The 25,417-nt window shown below is 37.8% G+C and overlaps 1 protein-coding gene across 3 annotated transcripts in view; it reads left to right on the forward strand.

The window, feature by feature from the left end:
• Positions 1–25,417, forward strand: part of LOC133277500 (cAMP-specific 3',5'-cyclic phosphodiesterase 4D) — a 280,131-nt gene that overhangs the window by 160,406 nt on the left and 94,308 nt on the right. For all 3 annotated transcript variants that reach the window (XM_061469351.1, XM_061469350.1, XM_061469349.1), the window contains exons 3-5: positions 14,698–14,734; positions 19,702–19,775; positions 20,910–20,959. In XM_061469351.1, coding sequence (XP_061325335.1) covers positions 14,698–14,734; positions 19,702–19,775; positions 20,910–20,959 — 161 coding nt within the window. The remainder of the gene's footprint in view (positions 1–14,697; positions 14,735–19,701; positions 19,776–20,909; positions 20,960–25,417) is intronic.

Genomic DNA, 25,417 nt, shown 5'->3' on the forward strand with positions numbered 1-25,417 from the left:
TCTGTGTAAGTGTCAAGATGAGAAAGATTCATGCCTTTACAGAGGGTTTGTGTTAGGACCATACCTCAGTTAAGCATGTAGACTGAAGAACTTTTTAAGCTTTGTGCACAGTGTGACTGATTTTGGATGAGACAAAATGAGTAAGAAAATGGCCAATCTATCTTGCTTTGCCATAAATAAAAATGCATTTTACGTGGAAATAGTGACCCCCTCCCAGAAAATTCTCCACTGACAAATAGCCTTTCTTTTAGAAGGACCACAGTGAAGCTTTTAGTGCGGCACCTGTGCCAGGATACCATTTGGAAAAATTTTTACCTTCAGGGGGACAATCCAGGTCATTGTGCTGCTTAGATGAGTCATTTCAATTAAGAATTCAATTAGTGCTCCATCCTTGAACTCATAATCCACTTCTGCATTTCCTAGAATTCTGGGTAATATTTCAGCACATGGCAGTAAATTGAATAAACAATTGAATTACTGAAACACTAAGCATACTTCTTCCTTTGGATATTTGTATCTATTCTTCCTTTCAGTTTTTTCTTAAAACACATCTGTGTATAACATTCTTTTCCTTATGTCTGGATAAGTATTCACAGTCTCCTGTCACAAAGGAGCTGTTGTTCTAAGAAGGTAAAGTATTCCTCCTATTGCTTAGGATGGGAGCACATTAGGAAATGTAAGAGGCAAGTTGTTTTAACAATGGAATATTAATCATATATCAGTAAGCCTAATTATAATAAGCCTCATTATCTCACAGAAATGAAGTAAAAGAAAACCAAGGAATGAAAGAGGGAAAAGTAGGTAGGAAAAAAAAAAAAAAAAAAAAAGAAGTTTTTTTAAGAGGAGAAACTGGATGTGCTCATAGAAAGGAAACCCACTGAAAATTATTAAAATAGAGAAGCCACTCTGGTTCAGGACATTCCTAAATGACACAGAGGCTGGAAGTTATCAGGGCAAGTATCACACAAATTTTAGATTACTCACAAATTATTCTATTTCTCTCTAGCATATTCCCTACATGGTTAATTTTCAGTATTGCATGTTGGTTGAGCATGAGCTACAAAATATTACAAAACATACACATCATCCAGGTAATGCAGGTGAGTTAATATTACACAACAGTCTAACCTGGAAAGCCCCCATTCTTCAGTGCTTGCGTTACCAACCTCTATATTTCACTTTGTAAAGCAAAACAGAAAGCAGAAGGCATGCATCTTGTATTTGTAAGGAATATAACATGATGATTTCTGGCATTTACAGTAATACATTCCACTTCAGTAGCAGCAGATGAAACAGAACTTGAAGTTTAGTCAAATGCGGAATGTTGTGATAAAAGACAGCCAGCAGATGGCAGTGCTAAAGTACCAAAGTCATCCTTGTGTCATTTATTTGCGCAGTTCCAGCCAAGGAAGGGAACACGGTCGTGCTCAATTCTTTGCGAACCCAAGACGAAAAGATGGACTCTGCCACAAACAACAAGATGAAGCATAAGATAATAACCAAGAAATTAATATAGTTAGACACTATCCCCAGGCAAAGGGACAGCATGAGTCCCTGTGCCCAAAGTAGTAAACCTCACAGAGCAACCAAAGGGATTTTCATTCAGTGAGCTGAAAGTGAGGAAAGTAGCATTCAGTGAGGAAAGTAGCAGAAACAAAGGCAGAGAAGAGGGAGGTCGAAAGTTTTTAAAATCAGAGATACTGAGTATATTTTAAAGTGAGGCGCCAGATTAGCTATTGGAAAGAATAAAGGGATGAGCGCAAGGCCACTGACATGAGAGGAGGTTAGTTGGACAAATGTGGGTGCAGTTATGGCATTAGAAGAGGCAGAAGCAGACATATAGTAAGAAAAGAAAAACAAATTAAGGAGTGGGATCAATAGCTTTATTATTATTATTATTATTATTATTATTATTTCTTGGAAACAATAGTACAGTCCTAGTGGAAAAAAAGCAGGACATGGAGATGATATGAGGAGGTTCAAGGCTGTGAACCAGAGAGGCAGGTGGTTTAGACAGTAAGATGCAAGGTCCAAGGCAGGAGGGCACAGATGTGTGTGAAGCATGACAATGGGTTTCCAGCAGAGAGATGACAATGTGCAAGAGAAAAAGAAGTGAATGAGTGATACACTGGGGATGAGTAAGCCCCTATAAGGAATTACAGGGCAGGATCTGTGATGAGAGACAGGAAAATAAGTTTAAAGGGAAGGAGAATAAAGAATAGAAACTTTGAAGTCCCCAACAGCACTATTGCAACAAAGGGAACAAACTAGCTGAAAGATGAGCAAAATCATCAGCGCTGTGTTGGAAGAATTGTCAGGTCTACATTTGAAGACATCAGTAAAGCAGGGAACTTTGCAGATGTCTTGCAGAGGAGGCCTGATTACATAATACTCACCTGCTTGAAGTCCTATTGCATCTCAGAACTTGCAAATGCACAGAAGCTGAAGTAGTAACACTTTTTATGCCTTTCTTGCTAAGGGATCTCTGCCCTGATTAATGGAGCAGGAGATTGAATTAGCAGAGAATCTCTGTTTTAGCAAAACCCAGGTCTCTAACCAGGTTAAGAATGGATTCTTCAATGAGACCATTAGCAATCTCATGAACACTAGAAGGAAGCCAATAAGCATTTCACTACCTGGGGCATGTTTTAACTGCCACTATAAAGGGAGAAAACCATGTTAGTCCCCCCTGTGATCCTGACGAAGCAGACAAGAGTGTAGCAGACCAGACCAGAGGACCAAAACAATCCAGTTACAGCAGCCTGTCTGAGCTCCACTAGGTCTTCTGAATGTACATAAGGAAAAAAGGTTTGGGAAGTCTACGCTTTCCCCATTTCTACTAGGCCACAGAACACAGCTCAGATGTAACATCCTGGTCTTTCTAGGATTTGGCCAACTGTACCTCACTCAGTAGGTGGTGTGGGAAGTCTTACGGGCTTCAGAGAGGCTCAGCATTGTTTCCTCAGTCAGATGAAATGCCCCTATAAGCTTTAATTAATATAATTACATAAAATCTGGTAATTTCTATTAGACCTTGCTTCTATATTTTAAGCACCAGAGCCCACTAGAGAACACTGACTGAAGTGTCACTGGCCTGGTGATCGGCCAAATAGCTGAATGGCCACCAGTACACCCATTCCCCAGACTTGCCAACCTACTGCTGTTCTGCTAATACCTTTTACAGGTAGCAGCATCCGTCTTCTGCTGTCCATGGTAAAAGAAATGTCAGGAGGATGCAATTTACCCTAGGATTTTTCCCCAGTAAATACAGTATTATCCTGCCTTCTCCTAGAGGATGTACTGCTTTGTAGACTGTACCTGAATGTACCTGTAAACTTTGGCTCTACATTAAACAAATAAACAAACAAACAATCATCTCTTTGAATAATAAAACCTAAATGCGGATTATGTTGCAATGAAAAGAGCCTCTGTAATTTGATAAACATAGATACTGACATACAGAGATTTGGCTGGTTTTGTCAGGATGAATTATCCCCTTCTTCAATTGCTGGAGAAATAATTGTGGGATTTATAATTTGTGTGGGTTTTTTTCTTTTTTCAAAAGAAAAGGAAATAATCTGTAATTTTGCAAAGAGTAAAGAATAATGGAATTATTCTGGCTGCAAAATTACCTTAAATAAAGGGAAATTCCAAGGTAGAGAGTTCCCTAATTTCTCAGTAACTGGCAGGTCTGATACCAACCTGAAGCTACAAGTAGGATGAAATACCCCTTTAGCTGGCATGAGAAAGGGCTGCCAGAGAAGAGAATTTTTGAGGTAAACTAGCTCAAATGTTTCCCAGTTCTCAACGGTCTGCTCAGCTTTTTAAAAATTGCATTCTATTCAATCTGGATCAGATTCATAAGCAAAATGTACTTCAAAATGTACTCCAGGCAAAGAGGGCAAGCCTGGACAGTTAACAAGGTTCACCTGAGCCTTTAATATACCATCATGAAATGAAGGTATGTTTTCTTATCCACTACAGGAAGCCAAATTATTAATGATACAGTTTATCCTTTCTGAGCCAGGAAGACTTTGATTTACTAATAAAATGCTGTGCACATCTGAAGTTACAGAGCAAAAACCCTTTTCTCTCAAGGCTTCTCATCAAGTCTAGGAGAGCAGAAAAGATGTGCAATTATTAGGCAGACTCATTTGGACCTCAGTTTAAAAAATTAGAAATAATTGCCTTTCTTTCTATATAAACTGCTGTGGAAATTCCTGATGATTTCTCAGAATCTGTGATATTGCATGTCACAGATATTACTGGATGAAAAGAACTATTCAGTGTTCAAGGCCAGGTTAGACAGAGCCTTGGCCAACATGGTCTAATGTGAGGCACCCCTGCCCATGGCAAGGGGTTTGGAACTAGATGATCTTTATGTCCTTTCCAACTGTAACTATTCTATGATCCTATGATTTAAACTTCAAAGTCTACCTGCTTTAAAAAAAAAATCTCTGAAGATGCATTTTCAATGTTGGTTTCAGCTCAGAAACAATTTTTTTTTAATGAAAATTTCTTGAAACATGTATTTGTCTATGGAAAGAAATGTACTTACATGGCTTTAGGAAAAATAAGAAAATATTTTGCTTCATGGGTTGCTTCATGCTTTTTTGGTCTTAAGATATTTTAAATTGAATAAATCTCCAGGTTGCAGCTTAAACTAAGCTAAGTAATTGCTAAGTTCCTCAAAATTCTTTTTAAGTTATAAACATTTTAAAAAAAGACTACTGTGTCCTTTCCAATTGCTTAGGATGTTTTACAAATGGAATACAAAACAAAGACTTCAGTAATATCCATTTTGCTTAAATTTAAGTATACAGAGTTTGCATTAACTTAATTTGTTGATCAAGAAAGCAGTTATGCTATAAACAAAAAGAGAACATTTTTGGATTGAGAAGGCTTCTTTTGATCTGCTTTTTAACTCAGGAAATTCTGAGGTGTTCTAATATGCCTTTTTATTATTGAATTGAATCAGGATTTTTTTTAATGAAATGCAAATTGATTTCATCTATGTTCAGACAATACAGTATCATTATTGGCTTTATGTCCAAATGCTGAAACATAATAATTTTCCAAATATAACTCTCAGTTGTTAAGCACATCACTTCCCCTTCAAACACTTTTAATGTGTCAGGCTATTTTTCCCCCTCTTCTGGAAATAATGGCTGTTGGAAATGAAATGGCAAGCTACTGCTCCTGTGCTAAACAGAGCAGACTGGGTTACTAAACCTCTTCAGTCAATGGTGGCATCTTATTAAAAACATGATGCGAAAACCGATTCTCAGCTGGAATTTCAGCTACACCACACACCATTCATCTCTGGGCTTGCTACACAGATCTGTAGTGGATAGAAAGGAGGATAAGTGTGTTTTGTGTGTGCATATGTGTGCACACAATACTGAAGGATGGGAGGAGTTTGGAGAAAGGGACTTTAATGGTTTTGGGGATGCCGTTTACACTGTTTTTCCAGGTCAGTGATCACCTGCATGCACAGGCTGAATTTATTTCATAACTCAAAAGAACATTAGTCCTTTCACCCCTCAGGGCACAAACAATGCTCTGTATGCTTGCAGTGGTGCTTATGTTGTGTTAGCTGTAGAGTTCATCCCCTTGAAAAAGGACAATCCAAAATTCTGGTGGGTTTGCCTTGTTTTTCTTGAAGTCTTCTTATTTATTCTTATATACATATGGGCATCTTTGGATTTTGTTTTTGGACCCTTTTTTCTAAATGTTGAAGCTGAGACAATCTTTCCGTGGCTAGCTGAGAGCAAGCTCATTCGGGCTGGGAAGTTAACTTGCCTAGGAGCTGTCCTCAGCAGTTCTGCTCTCATTTGAAAGAAAGGAAATCTTTCAACCTGCATGAGTATGAGGTTCACATGGAAAGTTATGTGTTCTTATTCTTCAGAAATAACACAATCATATCAGTTCTCAGTGTTTAAGCATATGGGGCAAGGAAAGGCAAGCAGCCAAGTGTCTGCTGCTTAAAAAGAGTTCAAGGTAATACATTTTATTTTCACTTGCAACAAGCTAAGAGTTTATATGTGTCAGCTAATGCAGTCAAAACTAATTAATAGTAGCTCATTAAGCTTCACTAACTTGATTGTTTCCAGTCATGTGTGCACACCCACTCACTAATATTCTCTAAGCTGAGCAGAAGACAGACCTATTCCTTAGTCACTGATGCTTGTTTGTTTTACAGCCTTGCTTAGAGCTAAATAATGATTCATGTTGTATGAAAAGTCCAACAATGGCCCTGCTAAATTGTTCTGGACTCTTCTGACTGAGTTAAGCTCTTGTCTGGTTCGAAGTCCTACATCCTTCTGACTTAACCCAGCCCTTCCTTCAACGCACAAACCAAGTCGCTGCACTGCAGTAGATTCTTTTCCCTTGCCATTGTCGCAGTGACCCACAGTCAGACTGCCTAATCTTAGGAGGAAAACCAGAAAACCACAGAGTAACACTGTGGCCAATCCATACTCTTGTTTTTCTTTAGGACTGAATTCTGTCAGACCTAATGCAGGCCAGTTGCTCAGTTGTCCACTATTATTCTGTCATCTAAATTGTCTGCTATGTTATAGTAGGATAAAAAATTGAAGCTTGGTGGTTGTTTGGGGCAATACGATACAGATGATTTCTTGAGTTGTCCTGTGTTTCTATATTTTGCGCATCCTGTTGGCATCCTGTGATGTCCCACTGCATCAGTATCTATGCAATTTCCTCAGGCACATTACCCACGTTAGATGTGTGAGTTCAGTCTCTGGAAAACATTTAAGCTTGCTGAGCAGGTAAGTACCTAGGTCTGTCACAAGAAGTCTTGATCTTACTTGAGCCCTTCCAAAGGTGCTGTGATACTTTCATGGGAGGTGGGAAAAGACCTGATAGTATTCCTATAGCATATTTATGGGGAATATGGAAAAACAGTAATACTTCCCATTCCTTGAGTTAGTCAGCTGATTCTGGTTCTAGCCCATGCAACAAACCTGAATGAAGTTTCTGGATTCAATGGGTCTTGGTTCAGATCACCATCATTAATACACAGTTAGCTACCCTTGTCACACAGCAAAATATCTTGTTTCTAGTTTGCTCAGAAAGCACAGGCACTGTGATACGATGCACAGCAAGATACACAGGTAATCAGGTAGTACCTCTAAATACTGCCTGGATTAAAATTGAAAATACTGATTTAAAAATCAATACCAAAACCTTGGTATTCACTGTTCATTTCCCACCCTTTATTCTGCAATGGTTATCGTGATTCTGTCTTTCCAAGGCTTGAAAGCACCTCACCTTGGGTTCTAATGCATTTCAAACAGAAGGAATATTGTAATCTGGGCAGGTGACTTCAACAGAGCAGACTCTTAAGTATTCAAAGGCTTCTTTCAAACCTAATAAAATGTATGTCCAGGAACTGAGATGCTGAAAAGTTGGCACAAAATAATAAAGTACTTTCTGGTACAAAATAGCCACTATAGCTGGAAAGCTCCAGGTATATTAATGCAGAGCATATCTTGGTGTGCATTAGCTATGTATAGTAATCCACACTTGTTTTGAGCTGTCTTTTTGATCTCTTATCATAGGACAGCCAAGTATTGTTTTCTTTATCAACATGCCATAATGGAATAACTTGATTTGTTACCATATGAAGATAATTGGGGTATTTGGAAACACACCTGAAATACTTGCTAGTAAGATTTATGCTGGAGAATTTTTTATTTTTTTTTTCCCTTTGCTGTGTCTTCCTAAGTCTAACTTGCTTAGTTAGGTAGTCCAAGGAGGACAATAACCAGCCTTTCTTGTGTCTGTAATAATGGACTTACCAGGGACTGTAGCTTTTCTGAGCCAATCCTCTTCCATCTGGTTAAGCTCAATTGAAATTAAGGAGATTGAACTCTCCAGAACTTCCAATATTACAGAAATACTTTTGACTAATTAGGGAAAACTCTTTGCTGTTTAGAAGAACCAGGAAGAGAAAAATGTGGTGTTCAGGAACACTAAGACAATAGTTTAGACGCTAAATAAAGACGCTACTTTATTTGGCTTCTAATTTCTGCCTACCATGTGGTAGAACAAGTGGTTTCAAGTAGCTCTTCGTAAAAATCCTTTAAGGTACATGTTCTCAGAAATAAAGAAATGCTCTGGGAAAAACAGCCCCCTCCTCCGTAGTCCATGACTCAAACAACAATTTCAATTGCTTGCTCTCTCAACCATAAATCCCAGCCTGCCCACAGTGCCACAGTCCCCACTCCCTCCCTTAGATGCCTCATCATCCCCCAAATGGCAGTCAGCTTTTCAATGAGATGCAAACCACTGAGAACCCAGTGCCTATCTAGGCAAAGCTGTAAGCCAGTTTCTGGTTTCTGTCACACCCTATAATGTGGGCACAACATTAAGAGGTGCCTCTTGCCCCTAGTCAGCCTTAGCTTTTGGAGCCAGTCCTGAACTATCCCATATCAGGGCTAGAAAACTGGTTTTGAAGTCTTTGGAAATTAAGATGACATGACTTAAGCAGTTTATTATGCAGGAAGAGTGCTTATTTGAAGCACTGCAATTTCTGACTCCCAATATTGTAAACCAGTCCATTTGGATTCTGCATATGGAGATGATGATGATGAAGTGCAAGCTGTGTGAAGCAGCCAACCACCCCTCCTGCTTGCTGTCCTTAGGACACAGCTTCTGCTGAATAGTACATTATATGATGTTTCCATTTCTCTTGTCAGAGTGCAGTTTGAAACAGTTTTCATTCCTGCTAAAATCTGAATATGAGCAGTGCATATATTTTCAGCATACCTAATTCATATATTTATTGTGTGTTTATTTGGCTTCACCTATAAAACATTTTTGAGGCACGATAAAAACCAACATCAAAACCCACAAAACACCCCAAACAAGCAATTAGGGTAAATGACCACCTCACTCTGCTTTTCCATTTGTGTTTTTTGCATGGCATGTTTGTGTTCCATCATCTGTGCAAGCAAAACACATGTCTTATCTAAGCTGTATTTGTAGTATGTTATTGGGTGGTAAGCCAGCCTTGTATACAGAAATGAGTGGATGTCATGTTTAATCCAAATTTAGATGTTTACACTGAAAAGGAAGCTGCAATAGTTTTTATGATTCAAAGAGGTGACTAATCTTCATCTTTGGATGGATTTTACCTCGCTTTTATTTTTGCTATGTTTCTACATTAAAAAAAAAATAAAAAAAATGCCCAAATACAACTCTGTAAAAATGGAGTTAATTCTTGTGACAATGTGACAAAAGGCTTATTTCTTACTGTACAGCACAGTTCAGGGATTCCAAAGAGTCACTGTCCCCGAGGGCTTTTCAAAGTAATTTGGCAGTTTTGTCATAGAATCATAGAGTACCATGTTGGAAGGGCTTTAATGACGATCTGGTTCAAACTTTCTTGGCAAATGCATGGTCTAGATGACATGGCTCCGCATCCTGTCCAGCTGAATCTTAACAGTGTCCAGTGCTGGTGAACCCACCACTTCCATGAGGAGATTGTTCCTGAGGTTGATTGTTCTCACTGTGAAAAATTTTCCTTTAGTGTCCAACCGGAATCTCCCCAGGATTAACTTGTACCCATTACCCCTCATCTTTTCCATGTGACTCCTTGTAAAAAGGGAGCCCCCATCTTCTTTGCAGACACCCTTTAAATAGTGGAACATGGTGGGAAGGTCTCCCCTGAGCCTTCTTTTCTGAAGGCTGAACAAACCCACTTCTCTCAGTCTGTCCTCATAAGCCAGGCTTCCCAGTCCTTGGATCATCTCAGTGGCCCTCCTTTCATCCCTCTCCAGCCTGTCCACATCTATTTTGTATAGCAGGGACAAAACTGAACGCAGTATTCCAGGTGTGACCTGGCAAGTTAAGAGTGGAGTGGGATAATATCTACCTCTGCTGGTAGTCCCCTTGTTGATATAAACCAGCATCCTGTTGGCTTTCTTTGTTACAGCAGCCCACTGTTCACTTGTATTGATCTTATTGTCCACCAGAAGCCCCAGGTCCCTTTCCATGGAGCTGGGTAGATCCCAGCCTGTGCTGCACTCTTAGATTGTGTTTACCCAGGGGCAAGACTTTCTTTCAGATAGGCCATCTCCCAAGTTTGTAGCCAGAGAATCCAACATAGACTATGCCAGTTTGATTTAAAGCCTGGCCAGCATCCTCAGCCAATACTTATCCTGGGGAGGTAAGTGAGATTTTCATTCAAATGGAGGAGTGTGCAAACCAATTTGATCATGTTTTAAACTTTTAACAAAGCATCAAGATTTTTTCCACTAATCTTATAATTTATGTTATAAAAAATTGTATCAAATTTAACTAGGAATCCTATTTTGTCTGCATCTTGTTCATGAGGAAATATGTGTCAATTTGGTGTGAATATGTTTTGTGCAGTTTCCCCCTTCTGTTTAGACAGAGCTCCTATTTATCCTGTTTAAGTCACCCACATGCAATATGTGCAATATGTGTTCTCAAGATCACTCACTTGGTATTCTTTACATGTCTAGAAAGTCTCTATGTGAGTTTACTCTGGCATTTAGGAAGACAAATCTTATTCAGTAGCTTACCTGCAAAGCCATACGCTGACAAGTGCAGACTCAACATTTTAGTGATCTCTAAGGTCTGGGACTCACTTCTCCTTAATGGATATCTTGACTTTTTCTGACCACATGAAAAAAAAATGTCCTCTCTTTTTTAACTGTATCCTAGCAGGTCTGCAGAATATCTCTCTAGAAGTCCACTTATTATATGATTATATTAAATTATGCCAACTTAATTAAGAAATATGGGTTATGCTGTCACCCTGTCTACCCTTGTGTTAATCATCCTGTGGGCTTCTCTGTGGGTCCATGCATAAATCTCTAAATTCCCTTTAAGTGGGGGCAAAGTTAATTAGGTAATGTAAATTGGGATAGAAGAGACAAATTAATGACAGTCTTGAGGAAAAGAAGCAGAATCTTTGTACTTTTTATTTGACAACCGACAGCTGAACATGTTCATCTGACTTGTGACTTAGCATAGCACTTTGATCTCTTCTCCAGGGTGGGGACCATCACAGGTTCTGTGGGGTGAGTTCACACATGTTCTATAGGGAAGGTTAGGAAGAAAAAAAAGAGAAAATTTGCAAGTGGCCAGGCTTCACCATTTTAATGTGGTACATAACTTGTGATGAGTTATATAATCCTTGGTCTGCTAATGGCAATTTAGCCTGTGTTTTATGTAACAGTGACTCATCTCAGGTGGACTGTTGTGTGCTTTAGCAGCCTTTCTTGGTGATGGTGGAATTTGATAATTTTAAATTTTGGGGCCATGTGAAAATTAGTCTGCTTTCAAATCTGTCTTTCCTCTGAAAAAATGAAGATATAAACAAGTATCCCAAGCATTCTAGTTAGTCTTAACATTATGAGTGATTTCTTCTAACCTTAAAGTTTAACAGCTTTGAGTACATTTAGAAGTTTGCGATATATTGCACAGGGTTTACATTCCCGCTTACTTCTTCATCATATAGATGTGTGGCACTATCCTATCCAGGATCCAGACAAAATTGTCTATCAGTTTCTTTATCATCTGAAAATAAAACAGGACATTCTTACATTACAGTGTTTACTACACTGTAATACACTGTCAATTAGTGGCATTTTGATTGAATCATACATTTTTTTTGCTTTTCCATACAAAAAATAACACAGACACTTTAGACATGTCTGCACCCTTTTTGAGCACTCTCCAGATTTTCTGACCCAATGTGGATTAAAGATTACTCACTATGTTATGCAATTGCTTTTCTGTTCAAGTGGGTCTGCTGCGTGCTAAACTGCTTTGTGAAAGCTGTGGATATCCGTACTTTCAGTATCACACTTTCACTGAAATAATGATAATTTCTGGAAATGTTGCTCTTGACAATAAGGGGCATTTGAAAAGTGAAAATTAAATCCTTGGTTGATTTCAGTACATTAAATTAGTATTTCATAATGTTTCCTCTAAAAAATAACAAGGTACGCTATTTTATCAGCGTTCTCCAATGAAATGCAGTCCAGCAAGAGCTCAAGTAGAATGAAGGTTGAACATTAAAGGAGTGGGGTCATGTTATTTTATAGAAAAGAAAAAAACAAAAACAAATGCCAGAGCAGAAAGCACAGAAACATGTACTTGTTGCCTCTTACAAGTGCATCAGCACTCCAGAGGTAGCAAACAGGAGCACTGAATAAGAAGAGCAAGAAAGTACCACGTCCCATAAGGAAGCACAGAAGAGATTTTAAGGATCATCCTGTTTTCATGATTTTGTCAATCTGCACTTCGACAGTTAATAACTGTGTTGTAGTAATTGCCTGGGAATTTGAAGCGCTGATGAATTCTAGGTGCATTTGTGTCATATGCTGAGCATTAAGAGTGTTTGTCACTGACAGATGCTTATAATTCTAAAAAAGAACTAGCTCTTCTCTATCTAGCTTATTTACAGGTAGAAACAATATAGCATATTTGTTCCTTGTCCAGTGCTGCTGCTACATGTAAACCTTTACCTCTCCAGGTCCCTTTCCTTTCCTCTTCTGTCCCTTCATAATTTCCAGTTGTGGGAATTAGACTACATCAGTAAAACATGGGTTTTCATATTGATTTTAAATACAGTTTCTGTGTATAATTTGATTGCTCAAAAAACAAACTCATTTCTAAGAAATCCTTTGTTTGCTTTTTGGCTAAACAACCTGAGTAACAGATAGAGTGGGAAGGCATGAGGACGGCTGACAATTCACTTGAGGCTTTAGGCTCTTCCACCTTTGCAGAAGTCAGTCAGATGATTAACACAGTATTCCTTGCTCTAGACAGCTGTGCCTCTTTTAAGTGTCAAAACAGAAGAGAAAATGGAGTAGCTATACACAAAAAGTAAAAATATTCATTATAAAAGGGAAGAAAGTAACAGATTTTACTGAGGAACAGGCAAGCAAGGTGCAACACAGTAGATAATACCATTTCACAGAATTTGAAGACAGCATAATTTTTCTGAAGTGAGGTAGCATGCATATTCATACTATGGCTGCATAAGTGAGAGACAAAAGGAAAAGATGGATATGGCTTATCTTCTGCTGAAGCCTTTGTGTAGCTGTCTAAATCATCAAGCAATCCTGATGAGAAATAATAGTCATGGGCATTTCCTGATGTCTGCATGAGCCAATGAAAGCATGAAGTACTAAACCCAGGTGGTCATTAATTCTCCTGTTAATGCCCTGGGCTGATTCATGATATCTACAACAGCCAATTGGATTTGGCTTCATTGGGCAATTAAAGCCTCTGAGTTCCTCCAATGGTGCTACGTTTCTTTCAATTTGATGTGAGAATCAGGCATACATACTTTCCAACCAGGGTGGGACTGTGGTTTCACCTGAAACAATACCTTATTCCAACCACTCCTGCAAAGGTGTTAAAAGTACAGTCTTCTTCCATAGGATCTGTAAAAATCCACTTTTGTATTTCCACTAAAAGGAATAAAAGAGATGGTAATAAAAAGTTACACAGATATTTAAGCATTATGATAATTTTGAATACTGGGGAGTTTTGTTTTGTCCTTACATACTCTTTGGCTGTACATACTACTTTTTTATTAGGTTCTTCCAAAACCTGCAAAAACGTTATTGTCTTGTGGACAGTATATAGATTATGAGAATGATGGTATAGCAGCTCAAACACAAATGATATTTCTTTGTTTATCAGAAAGCCTTTTTCTGTTCAAATTTTCATGGACTTGAAATCTGTTGTTAAATGCATCATTATGCTTAAATATCATCGAAATAGCACCAAAGCAATGGTAATATCTGCTGAAAGCTGCAACTTGTAACTCATCACAATAAATTTACTGTAGGAAAATACAGGTGAATTAAAAACACAGACATTTTTGTTTTCAGAAAATTTCTTTTCAGCTTGATTGCTGCCATATACTAGATATTGTGACTGAAAAGTCTTACGTTTTCTTTATCAATGTGGTCCCCTGGAGAGATGTAACTCCATATCCTCAGTGTTACAGATGCTGCTCTTAAGCTCAACAGCCCTTCAAGCCTACTTGTATTTTCAAGGCTGTATTTTTTGGAAACCATTTCAAGTGGCAGGTTTCCGTGCTGAAGTGAAGGAACCTCTCTTTGCCTTCCTCGCTTCTGCCCTACAGTGCGTCATCCTAGAACCTTGTCCATACGTCATCCGTGGTGAGGGTGAGGTTGCCACAGCAACGGCACACACTTGGTCACACACACCCCGTCCCCCGATAGCTACAGAAGTGTGAGTCAGTTTTAAAGTTTTACAAGGTTTTCATTTGACTGCAATGCACTGCCCAGCCATCTGCAGTTGTACGTTCTGCACTCACAGATCTGCTGGTAGCCCTTCATGGGGTTGCTTTTGGTGTTTTTACCTCCATCCTTCGGGATGAAATCTCTGCAGATCAATCCTGGGCAGTCGATCACCAGCCCAACCCGCACTTGTAGAAACCCTCTGGTTCATCGGCCATCCCACTGACACACCAGGCAGCTGGGCTATAACTAAGTTGATATTTACTTTTCAAAGAATGCGTAAAGCAGGGGTAGAGAGTAAACTGCAGAAGAATAAAACTGGAATTACCTATGATGCATTGTATAACCTGATCTTTCTGTTAAAAGCAGTCACTTAAGTTTCCAGTAGTACCTAACTTACAACTCTGCTCATTTTTTTCAGACATGGAGATGACTTGATTGTGACACCATTTGCCCAGGTAGGCACAATTCTGCCATATTTCTCATATAATCTTGTAATTCAAAAGACAAATACATTGTTTTCCATTGTTAATATTACATAACATGTTTGCTTGAAATAGGTAAAAATCTGTCTAAGCAGAAGCCATAAACCTCCCACTCTTGTTATCTCTTGCTTAATGCTTTTTAATTATCTGAAATGTTGAAGTGCAACAACAAAATAAACACCTCTGATACCTTTTCAAATGCTGTAGCAGACAGCCATGATGAATCACAGAATCATAGAATCATAGAATCTGTGTTCTCTGTTATTCCCCTAGTTTTTGTAATTACAAGTTCTCTTTTTGAACATCTTTTATGCATTCAATGCAACATAATTTTTAGATGCAAGATAAATTTTACCCAGAATAGGGTTATATACTATATATATAACCCAGAATACTTACACTGCTTTGCAAAACCATCTCTGTTTGATTTTTACATTCAGATTCTGTTTTATAACATATCCGTTCAAAATTCTACATAATTTAGATCAAAACTCCACAATTTTTAGCAATACAGCTGTCTTACTGTGTATGAAAAGTTAAAATTCCTGAACTCATAATAGTGAGTTTTAACCTGTAATAGGAATGAAAGTTAATATATTGTAACTACAGGGGTAAAAATAAATCTGGAAATTGTATGTGATTGAACATAAATGGAAAGAGAAAGTTTGGGTCACAAAGCAGTCTTAACTGTTAAAAAGGTATCCAACTTCAGTCTGAATATGCAGGTTGATTTAGTCTAGTGAAAAGTTGTTAAAATTATTAACATTAATTTAATAGTTTATATTTAATTATATTTTAAACACATACCCTTTATAAAACTCTATGATCAAACCCTTAATATGAAGAATACCTTCATCATATATGAACAGAGTAAATATTAAGCCAGAGCCTTTTCTAAGAATACTTTAAGATCTCTCAAACGGTAACCATACTTTAACAGTTATGGAAATGAATAAATTACAGAAAAAGCAAGTAAAAAAGTAAAATAAAACCATTTCTGGTTTTAGTTCCTCAGAAAACATAATAACCCTAAATCTTGAGCACAGAAAAAAACACAAATAGTATAGTGGTCAAGCAATCCAATAATATCTACTATAGATGAGTTCATATTCATTGTCATCTGAATTTTTATTACTGATTATGCCACATAGATAGGGTAGGTTATAGGATGCCTAGAAAACCAGCAAATATTACACTCCCATTTATTTTTTTTTTCCCTGGGACAATACACCCTATTTGTTTCAAGGGCAGTTTCATATTCTTATTGGTGTTGATGGATGTGCTTCAGCAATTATAGCAGGAGCACCTGAATGTTACTGCTATTTGCACCCAAGTGCCATAACTGATTATTTGAGAGCTTTTAGTATTTCAGTGCAAAGCCCTGCTAGCACTGTTTTAAATGAACCTGTTTTCATTTGTATTGAACAGGAGAAAGAGCACTCAGAGGGTGGGTTATCCCATGTCACATTCCCTGACAGGAGGAGTTGAGATGCAGTTGAGAGACTGCCCAATAGAGGGGAAATGACAGCTGACTGACTCTTAGGAAAAACGTAGCCCTTCCCTTAAAGTTACTTGAATATGCAATATCCTATCTCCCAGTGGGGCCTGCTCACAGACTGCATATGCAGCTAAGCACAGGACCCATCCCTTTGACTTATGTTTACCAGTGTTACGATCTCAGTCAGAACTTCAGAAACTGGATCCCATGTGCCAGTCTCTAAGCATCTTACAAACTACACTTTTAATATCTTCCTAGAGCAATACTTCACCATGAAGATGCATTTTTATGTTGTAAGCAGCAAAAGTGCTGTTTTAATCTGTTTAGGGCTTCCTGGTGGCAGTAAATCATGACACGCAGAACACAGGTTCCAGTTACTTCAAACCATCTGTATTTACTTCAATCGATCAGGAGAATTGTTTCATCTGATCATGAGCCCCCTGGTGGTAATAGTTCCAGTTTTAGCTTTTTTTCTAGTCAGTGTGGCTGCATTTGAAAACTGGAGGCAGGCTGGCATGATGTGTCCCCCACATAGAATCCAGCCTGAGGACTAAGTTACTTTGTTATTTTTACCAGAAAGGGAATTTTATAAGCTGAAATTAAAAAAATCTATCACAAGGATATTATTAGTTGCACTTCCCTAGATTGTAATAACACAGCAACTGCTGTAATTTAATTACTCATAGAATTTAGCTTTTCAAAATAAAATCATTTGGGTGATTTAAAATTTAAAGATGAATTCTCTAGGTTTTTATCATTAAAAAGGTTTGATTTTTTAATTCACTTTCAATTATTTGTATATAATGATTTTGAGAATAATATTATTTACTTAGAAATTAAACCTGTAGTGGTTTGCAGGTGACTGGTTGCTTTTTGCTCACAAATCGTAACTCGAGAAACGTCAAGCACAAGTAAAACCTCTGTGAACAGAGAAACTTACGTAAAGCAAATGATAATGAAAAATTGAAATATTATGTACTTATAGTATAGTAGCTTTATAAATTTTAATATCTGTATGCAATAAATCAAGTGGTTTAGCTCCACTGTAGCCAATGGCCTAAGTTTTTGTTGCCGCAATGATATGCATGTGGGGATGCCTTACACTTGCAGAACTGTGAAAATATATGCATGAATGCTAAAGCAGCTGGAATGCTGAGCAGATACTAGACATTTCACCCTTGAACTTACAGTTATCTCACCTGCCAGAAGAACAAATCGAAGGACATACACACCAAACAGTTGAATCTCTGCTTTCTGAAAAAGGAGAGATTCATAATACCTCAGACAGGGGAAAAATCTGTTCAATGTGCATAGTAGCGGGCGGGCTAAAGAGACTGCCCCTTAGCTCTTCAGGGACCAAAGCATGGGTCCAGCAAAGCTCATTAACCTCCACTCATAGGTGGCCCTGAACAACCTTACAGCTCTGCACCCTTCTTGCCCCAGCACCTCACATACTAAGTGTCCTGTGATTTCAGATCCAGCACATACCTCAGGGTTCATATTTTCAGGTGGCATTGTACCTAGCTGGCTACCCTTTCTGAAACAGCCCTGTACAGCATGTGCTGAGTTGTTCATTCCAGAGTCCAGCAGAAGCAGAGCTAATAGGCATGGCTGTACCTGAGATCACTCACCAAGGAGTCAGTTAGTTACCTTCATACATGTTCCCAGTTTTCAATGCACCTGAAAAAAATATACAGCAAATTTGAGTACAACAGGGCTTACTGAGTAGGAACTTGCAGCCAGGAAAACCAACTGCATATTTTCATGGCCTGAGACTGTTCTGGGAGCCACATAGATATGTTTCTCTCATAATACTAGCACAGCAAGCCATCTCATCATTCTGCTACATGTAAACTGAATCCAGGCAGATTGACCAAAGATAACTGAAAATGGACTGCAGTAACTAAAAATGTGTGTCTTACCTTAATAGGCCCAGCTTTCCAACTTTATTCCATTTATGCTTTCCTTCCTCCTTCAATTCATCCTGTCCTTTTACTTCATACTTTCCATACTGCAGCAGTTTTGCTTTGTATTTTGTGCATTAATTTTTGAACTTTTGAACTCCAGGATCTTCTTTCCCCTTCTGATCAGTTCATCCCTGATTTCCATCTGTGTATATTGAACACCTAAATACAACATTTAGTAGTGTCAGTGTATCCTGGACATTCAAATTTGATGGCATATATAATTATTTTTATTTCATGGTGAATGAGAAATATGTGAGCTTACCTCCTGATATTTGGAAAGAAAAACATAATGAAATTAATAGTCTAATTATGCAACAAATGTATTTTGATTATCTTAAGTCATTTGAGAACTACCTACAGTAGCTTGAACACTTCCAGTCACTATTATCTCCTGAATATTTTCTGTCTGTTACAAGCTTTCACTAAATACTTCTTTTCTTTTCAGCCCCCTGCTTCCTTCCTACCTCATGTGTAAACTTAAGCAGCTATGGAAAGATGGTTGTATCCTCCTCAACTCCTAGCTCTGGAACCCAAATTCCCATTTCCACCTTTGCTATTCCTACAGTGGGTTCACCAGGGAACCAGCCTAGTTTCGGCTGAGAAACAACAATGAGCAACTCCCGCAAAGGCACATCATTAAAGAGTGTTGCTGCTTCCTTCCATTCCCAGTCTGGTTCCAGACAACTTGTGGTTCCTCTCTGACATAAGCTGAACTACCTCTCCCTAGTTGGAGAGGTGCATCTTACTATCCTTACATGGCACAAAATTTGTTGCATTTATCCAGCTAGCTTCAGAAGAGAGTGCCTATGCCACTTACAATGAGAAGACAGTCATCTGCTGCTTCCACTAGGTGCTGTCTTGGATGAAATTAAGCCCAGAAAAGAAGTAGCTCATTTATACTACCTTTCCAGTGTGCAAAGTTTGTAAAAGCTTGTAGGCTTTTGTGCCTGCTCAGATGCTACCTTCCTCTTAACTCTGGTCTTCTGACTAAGTACCCAAATCAACTGCACCATTTAAAGGAGCAGTTTTTATTTTTCCTGGCAGTCTAGACAATCTTATTCCTTTGTCCTTTAAGGTCTGTGTGGGCTGAACTGCAAATGGAGATTTTGTAATCATTTCTTATGCATGAAGTAGTAGTCTTGAATGGGCTATTATTTTCCCAACATGAATGCTTTTATGGTAATTTTAAAGAACTAAGTAGTATTCTGTGAAAAACTTTCCTCCTCTTCAAGTAAGCTTGCCTTTACATAAAATTATGAGTTGTTCATGGGGGAAAAAGAAATAAAATACTGCCCTTGTATTAAAGACCTGTTATTGTTAAGTAATGATCAAAGACTTCGGACAAATCAGTTCTGAAAACAATTTACAGTTTTTTTTGCAATGTCCTTTCCTTTTATTTTCAGCACAGCTCAGCAGAGGTATGTCAGTCTCACCTATGCATAAACTGTAGACTGAAACTGGTTTGTTTGTTCCAGGTGCTGGCCAGCCTGCGTACCGTACGGAATAACTTTGCTGCATTAACCAATTTACAAGATCGGGCACCTAGCAAGTGAGTGTCTATTCTTGGCCACTGAACTTTTTGCAGTGATACTGTTTGAATGTAAACTAAGAATAACAACTTGATGTTAGGGATTTCAGTCTGTGCCACCAAACCTGCATAAAACATGTGGATGAGTAAAATTTATTAATCTCTTGATAGCTGAGACAATAGCCCCCTTGCCTACTAATTGCTCTTGCATTGCTGTCCTTGCATAAACTTGCAAGTGGTTTTGTGCAATTTGCATGATTTTCAATAAATTAGTCATATGTCAAAGATCATTCAAAGATGATCATTCGGACAGAGTCTGAGTCTTGCAAATGAACCAAAGTGAGCAGACAACTACACTCATTGTGAGCTACTTGCATGATCTGAACCTAGAGCTCTGCCTAATTTGTCCAAAATAATGACATTCCACTATTCACAGTGGTTCATGATTATAAATGAGATGTTATAAATACGCTCTTTCTCCAAGGATGTTACAGAATCACACTTAACATTAACATTAGTTACACTGTTAAATTTTGTAGTGTAGTCATTTACCTCACCCAAAATGTGCGCCTCTGGAACTTAGAAGTATTTAGCATTCCAAAATCAACTTCCCACCATTGCATATGCAGTGCCCCTAAAAGATATTTCCAGCCCCTTTGGCTGGAGTACGCAGACCCTATGTAGACCCTGCTTGCAGTCATCCACACATCCCTACACAGCTGTGTCAGTCCAGCAACTTTTAGCTTTCTTCAGTGAGCAAAGCACTCCACTGAGCTGTTTGCCCTAAAGATTGTTGTGACAGGTATGTGCAAAATAACATGTGAAATGTATATGCAAAATAATAAAATGAAAAATAATAATAGGAAAGGCATTTCAAGAAAGAGAATGTGGCAAGTGCAAGCCATGTTAGAATAATGATAACTATCTATGTAAATCAAACTTAAAGTTAAGTATAAACTCTAAGTATGATAAAGTAGGTTTTTTAACTTGTAAATTCCTAAAATACTGCTGAGAACTTTTTTTCCCTTTTTTTTCAATGCCAGGGTATTCCAGTCCCAAATAATTTCCCAAGGAAATGTATTTTCTATTATATTCTTCAAGGATTCAGTCATCTCTGTGTTTATCAGGCATATACCCTTTTTTTCTTTTAAACAGACGTTCACCAATGTGTAACCAGCCATCTATTAACAAAGCAAGCTTGACAGGTAAGAATTAGTATGACTAAAATTCCTCTGTGAAACCATCATGGGTTTCTAAATTTAATATTTACTTATAAAAAATCTTACTGAAAACTGTATTTTGTAATACTAACCTTATGTTATTTCATACCCTTGTATCTGTTTTTTCAAATAAGATTTTAGTCATGGTGACTTTCGACATTGCATCATATTAATTTTCTGATTTCTGTCTTATTATGCTTGTTTTAATTTAGATCCTTTCCAAATTCTTTTTCCTTATATACCAGTATGTGACTGTGTCATGATTACCTTCATTAGTAAGTTTTTGTAATGAAATGTAGTAGAAATAACTGGCATGAGGAATTAATTGATCTTTCTTTTGGGTCATACAGTCCTGTAGCTATATTGAGGCAAAGTCTTGTATTATGAGCCCTTAGGCAATAAGGAAAAATTTCCTGAACTGACTTTTCTGATTTAGGATTGTGAATTTTATCTCTGTAACATTTGTAGATGTGTAAGAGACAAATAATTCCTTTGTAAAAGACACTATTATTTATAAAGAAAAAAATTGGAAACAGGACTGGCTTTGTAGGTTATGTTAACACTTCTGAAAGTGTAAACGTAACCTACATAGCCTGTGGCACTTCTGGTTATTATTATGAAGATCTTGGAAATCTGCATGAGAATACACTTTTTTTGACCTCATATTTTTCACATCCTGTTAATCCATGCATTAATACACTATGTAGTGTTCCAGGTAGTTACATTCTCTATGTTGGCAGAGTGAAAGAGCATTTGCTTTGACCCTTGCTGAAAGTATATAGATATTGACTAAAAAGGCAACATCATTTAAACCAAAAACTTAATGTTTCCAGAATTTTGAAATAGTTCTTATCTTTCTAACTGTATAATAGAAGAAAGAAATAGTACTTCAGCTGTTTTGAGGAAAAATGTGGCTTTGTCATGTTCAGTATTTTTTGTCTTTAGGCTCTGGAATGTTAACATTGTTAGTTTTTGTTGTTGGGTTGTTAGGTTTGTTGTTTTTTTTTTTTCATCTAGATTCATACAATATCCATATTTTCTTCTAGAAGACTCCATCTTGGCAGTTCTGTACAATTTTATTCTCCTAGAAACCCATCATGTAATCTGAGCATTTTTGTGTAGGGCTCATCAGGGAACAGAAAATTAAATCTTTAAATCTGTTCTATAAACAGAAAAACATCCTTAGTTAAGAATGTTCTGCAATCATACTTAAATTCATGGTAATTAAATAAATAGGAACGTGAGACAGATAAATACTTAGATCAATTAAAATCATAATCCTTTGTTAATGTATTCCTTTAACAGGTAATTTCGAGCGTTAGTTTCAAATTGCTTTACATGAGACATTTCAGTTATTGATAGATGTTATGCCTATTTCTTCTAATCATGGTATTTGTCTCATACAACACAGTAATTCAGAAGTATGTTACCTTAACTGGAAATAGAGATACTGGAAAATACAGCTCTTTCTTCGACTCCAGGGGACTAACTTTGGAAAGCCTATAACACAGTAAAATCCCCAACAGTAAAAGAAAATGTGATATCCAGGAGAGAAGATATGCATGCATGTGAACACACAGCTAGCCTACCTTACATGCTTTCCCACAGTTGTTTGCCTGAGTTCAGCTTCTTCTCTCCAGCCAGAGAAGCTTCTCAGGCAGCGGGACCCAAGAAACACTCTGCTGGAAGACGCTGCTGCTCTCTTTAAATTCCCCCTGATCTGAAGGTTTCAGTTAATTCTCAGAGTGCACTCTATCTGTTAGAAGCAATAAATCATCTGAAATTTTAGTTTAGAAGAAAGGTGGTGCCGCCAGTGCTGTGATTAATCTTGAAAATGTTTCTGTGCCAAGAAATTTAAAGGAAGCTAGAGAAGACAAATAATAGTAAAGATAATTCAATTTAATGTAGTTTAATCTGATTTCTCAGAGATACTGCTGGAATAGCTGTGCTCAAATTGTCCATTGAACTGGTTGAGCTGAGGCCTGTGTGCATTGGATATAAGTGGCTAAAAGACTTTAATGATACAAAAAAGATATTAAGCCCTATAAAGCATGAAAATGGCTACAATTCATTTTGATAGTTGAGATTGAGGCTAGATACTATTTTGTCTGAAGAGCATTGGCCATTCTTAGTAATAGACTGTTTCTGATATTTTCATAGCAACAAATTTCATGGCATAAGCACAGAAGTATGAGGCTTTTTCTGATGCATGTAAAAACCTAGTAAAACATGTTGCACTCCAGCACTGTGTTAAGAAGGAAGAGGTATTACTAATATTTCCCCTCCTCTTGACATAATGACTGAAAACACTTACAGGTGCAACTAAGCTTTCTGCATTCTGGGGGATGTTTGAAATGTAGCTTGTGCAGATCCTTCCTGCTGAGAAATCCTCCTGGTCGTGCTGTTCATGTCACGGAATATCTGGAACAGTACACCAGACAGGTAGAGCTCTATCACATTATCCAGATGGCTCAGCTAGCGATCTCTGGGAGAACTGATCACCATTGTAACAAACTGTGTAACAACAGAAACGTGTTTCGGAAGACTCTAAATGGGGAAAGTGAGGATCACAGAAAGCAAAAATGTAGCAAAAGGGAACTTCTGCAGAAGACGGGGAAAGTCATAAGGGAAAATAAGGGGTTTGGTAAAGCTAAGTGACTAAAGCAGCAAGAGCAAAATTCTTCCATTTACTATTTTAAGAATTTGCCCTGAGACATAAAGGAGAAAATCCATTAGCAAACAAGTAAGAAATTGTGGAATTGAGAAGTAAAGCAGTATCGGAATTAAATGTTCAAATTCTTAGAAGCAATGGCAACCATGGTGTCCTTAAAATTCACAGTGATTTTTCAAATAAGTATGTAGATATTGATGATCAGAATATGGTCTGTTATATTCAGTATATCCACATAAATCTCTTCTGGAAACTGCGTGGAAAAAAGCCAATGATTATCAATGGCATACTTGATCTTCAGTATCAGCCATGTATGCTATAGCATGCTGAGTGTTCTTTTGCAGACAAATTAGATAGGAAGTCAGAGCATTTAATGTAACAACAGACTAGATGATACTTTTCCTACTTGCTTTAGACATCTAAGATATCTATTTTCTCTATAGTCAGAGTGAATAAGCTGACATAATGTATGTTAGATGTTTTCTTTTGAGGGAGATTAATTGCTCCCTGAAGGTGCCATGACTGAATCCAACCTGCGAGAACTCCCTGCTTACACTGCACAGTACTTCCATGCGTGGTGGTCTGTATTTCAATCAGAAGAGAGGTTCCTCTCACAACAAGGCATACTTTCCACACAGTGATATGAATGATGTTTTATTTCAAGTTGATAATAATTTTCTTTAAATAAGTGAATTATAAATAATATAATTATAAATAAATTAAAAAAAAATGAAACTGTGACATAGGGATTAAGGTAAAAAAAAAGTAAACAAGCTTTTTTACTAAAAGATTAGATATCTTTCAGTTATTACAGTTCTAATATCTGCATTTCTAACTCAGAATAATTTGAACTAAGAAGGAACCATATAGTCTTTCTTGATATGTGTCAGATTTAAAACTGATAGATGTCCCAATTTCTTTTATTCTTTACTGTGGCTTGGATTCTGCCAGAGCATAGGAGGGGATAAAGTAAACATGAGAACATGAGCTGACAAAAAAAAAATGCATGTGCATTACAGATGTTAATTCATGTAATACTGGGGTAATTGCCACTAGCTTGGGAGGGGGTATATGGGATTAAGGGGATCCTAATGCCTACAAAACCACAAGCTTAAAAATAAAAAATATTTTAACTTTTAACAAAAGTAAACTTATAATGCACTATCAGTGTCACAAAGTGCTAAAGACCTTAGATTTTTTCAGCAGCCCTTGTCTAGTGGGCAGGTCCCAGAGGACTGGGAGTTGGCCAGTGTGACACCTCCCTACAAAAAGGGGAGGAAGGAAGACCCCAGAAACTACAAGCCTATCAGCCTGAGCTCAGTGGCAAGGAATGGAGCAGATGATCCTAAGAGTGTTCACACAGCGCATGAAGGAAAACAGGGGGATCAGGCCCGGTCAGCATGGGTTCATGAAGGGCAGGTCCTGCTTAACCAACCTGGTCTTCTGCAATAACGTGACCCGTCTGGCTGATGAGGGAAAGGCTGTGGACATTGTCTTATTTGGACTTAAGTAAAGCATTTGACACTGTCTCCTACAGCAGTGGAGAAACTGGCTGCTCGTGGCCTGGATATATGGATTCTTCACCAGCTGGATGGTTGAGTCCAAAGAGTGGTGGTAAATGTTGTCATACTGAGTTGGTGACCGGTCACTAGTGGTGTCCCTCAGGGCTCGATGTCAGGACCAGTGTTACTTAATATCTTTAGTGATGATGTGGATGAGGGGATTGAGAGCACCATCAGTAAATTTGCAGACGACACCAAGTTGGGTGGGAG

Source organism: Pezoporus flaviventris, unplaced genomic scaffold, assembly GCF_033815535.1.
Source record: "Pezoporus flaviventris isolate CSIRO_AGI_PZ_B2104156 unplaced genomic scaffold, CSIRO_AGI_Pfla_v1 ptg000057l, whole genome shotgun sequence".
NCBI lineage: Eukaryota > Metazoa > Chordata > Aves > Psittaciformes > Psittacidae > Pezoporus > Pezoporus flaviventris.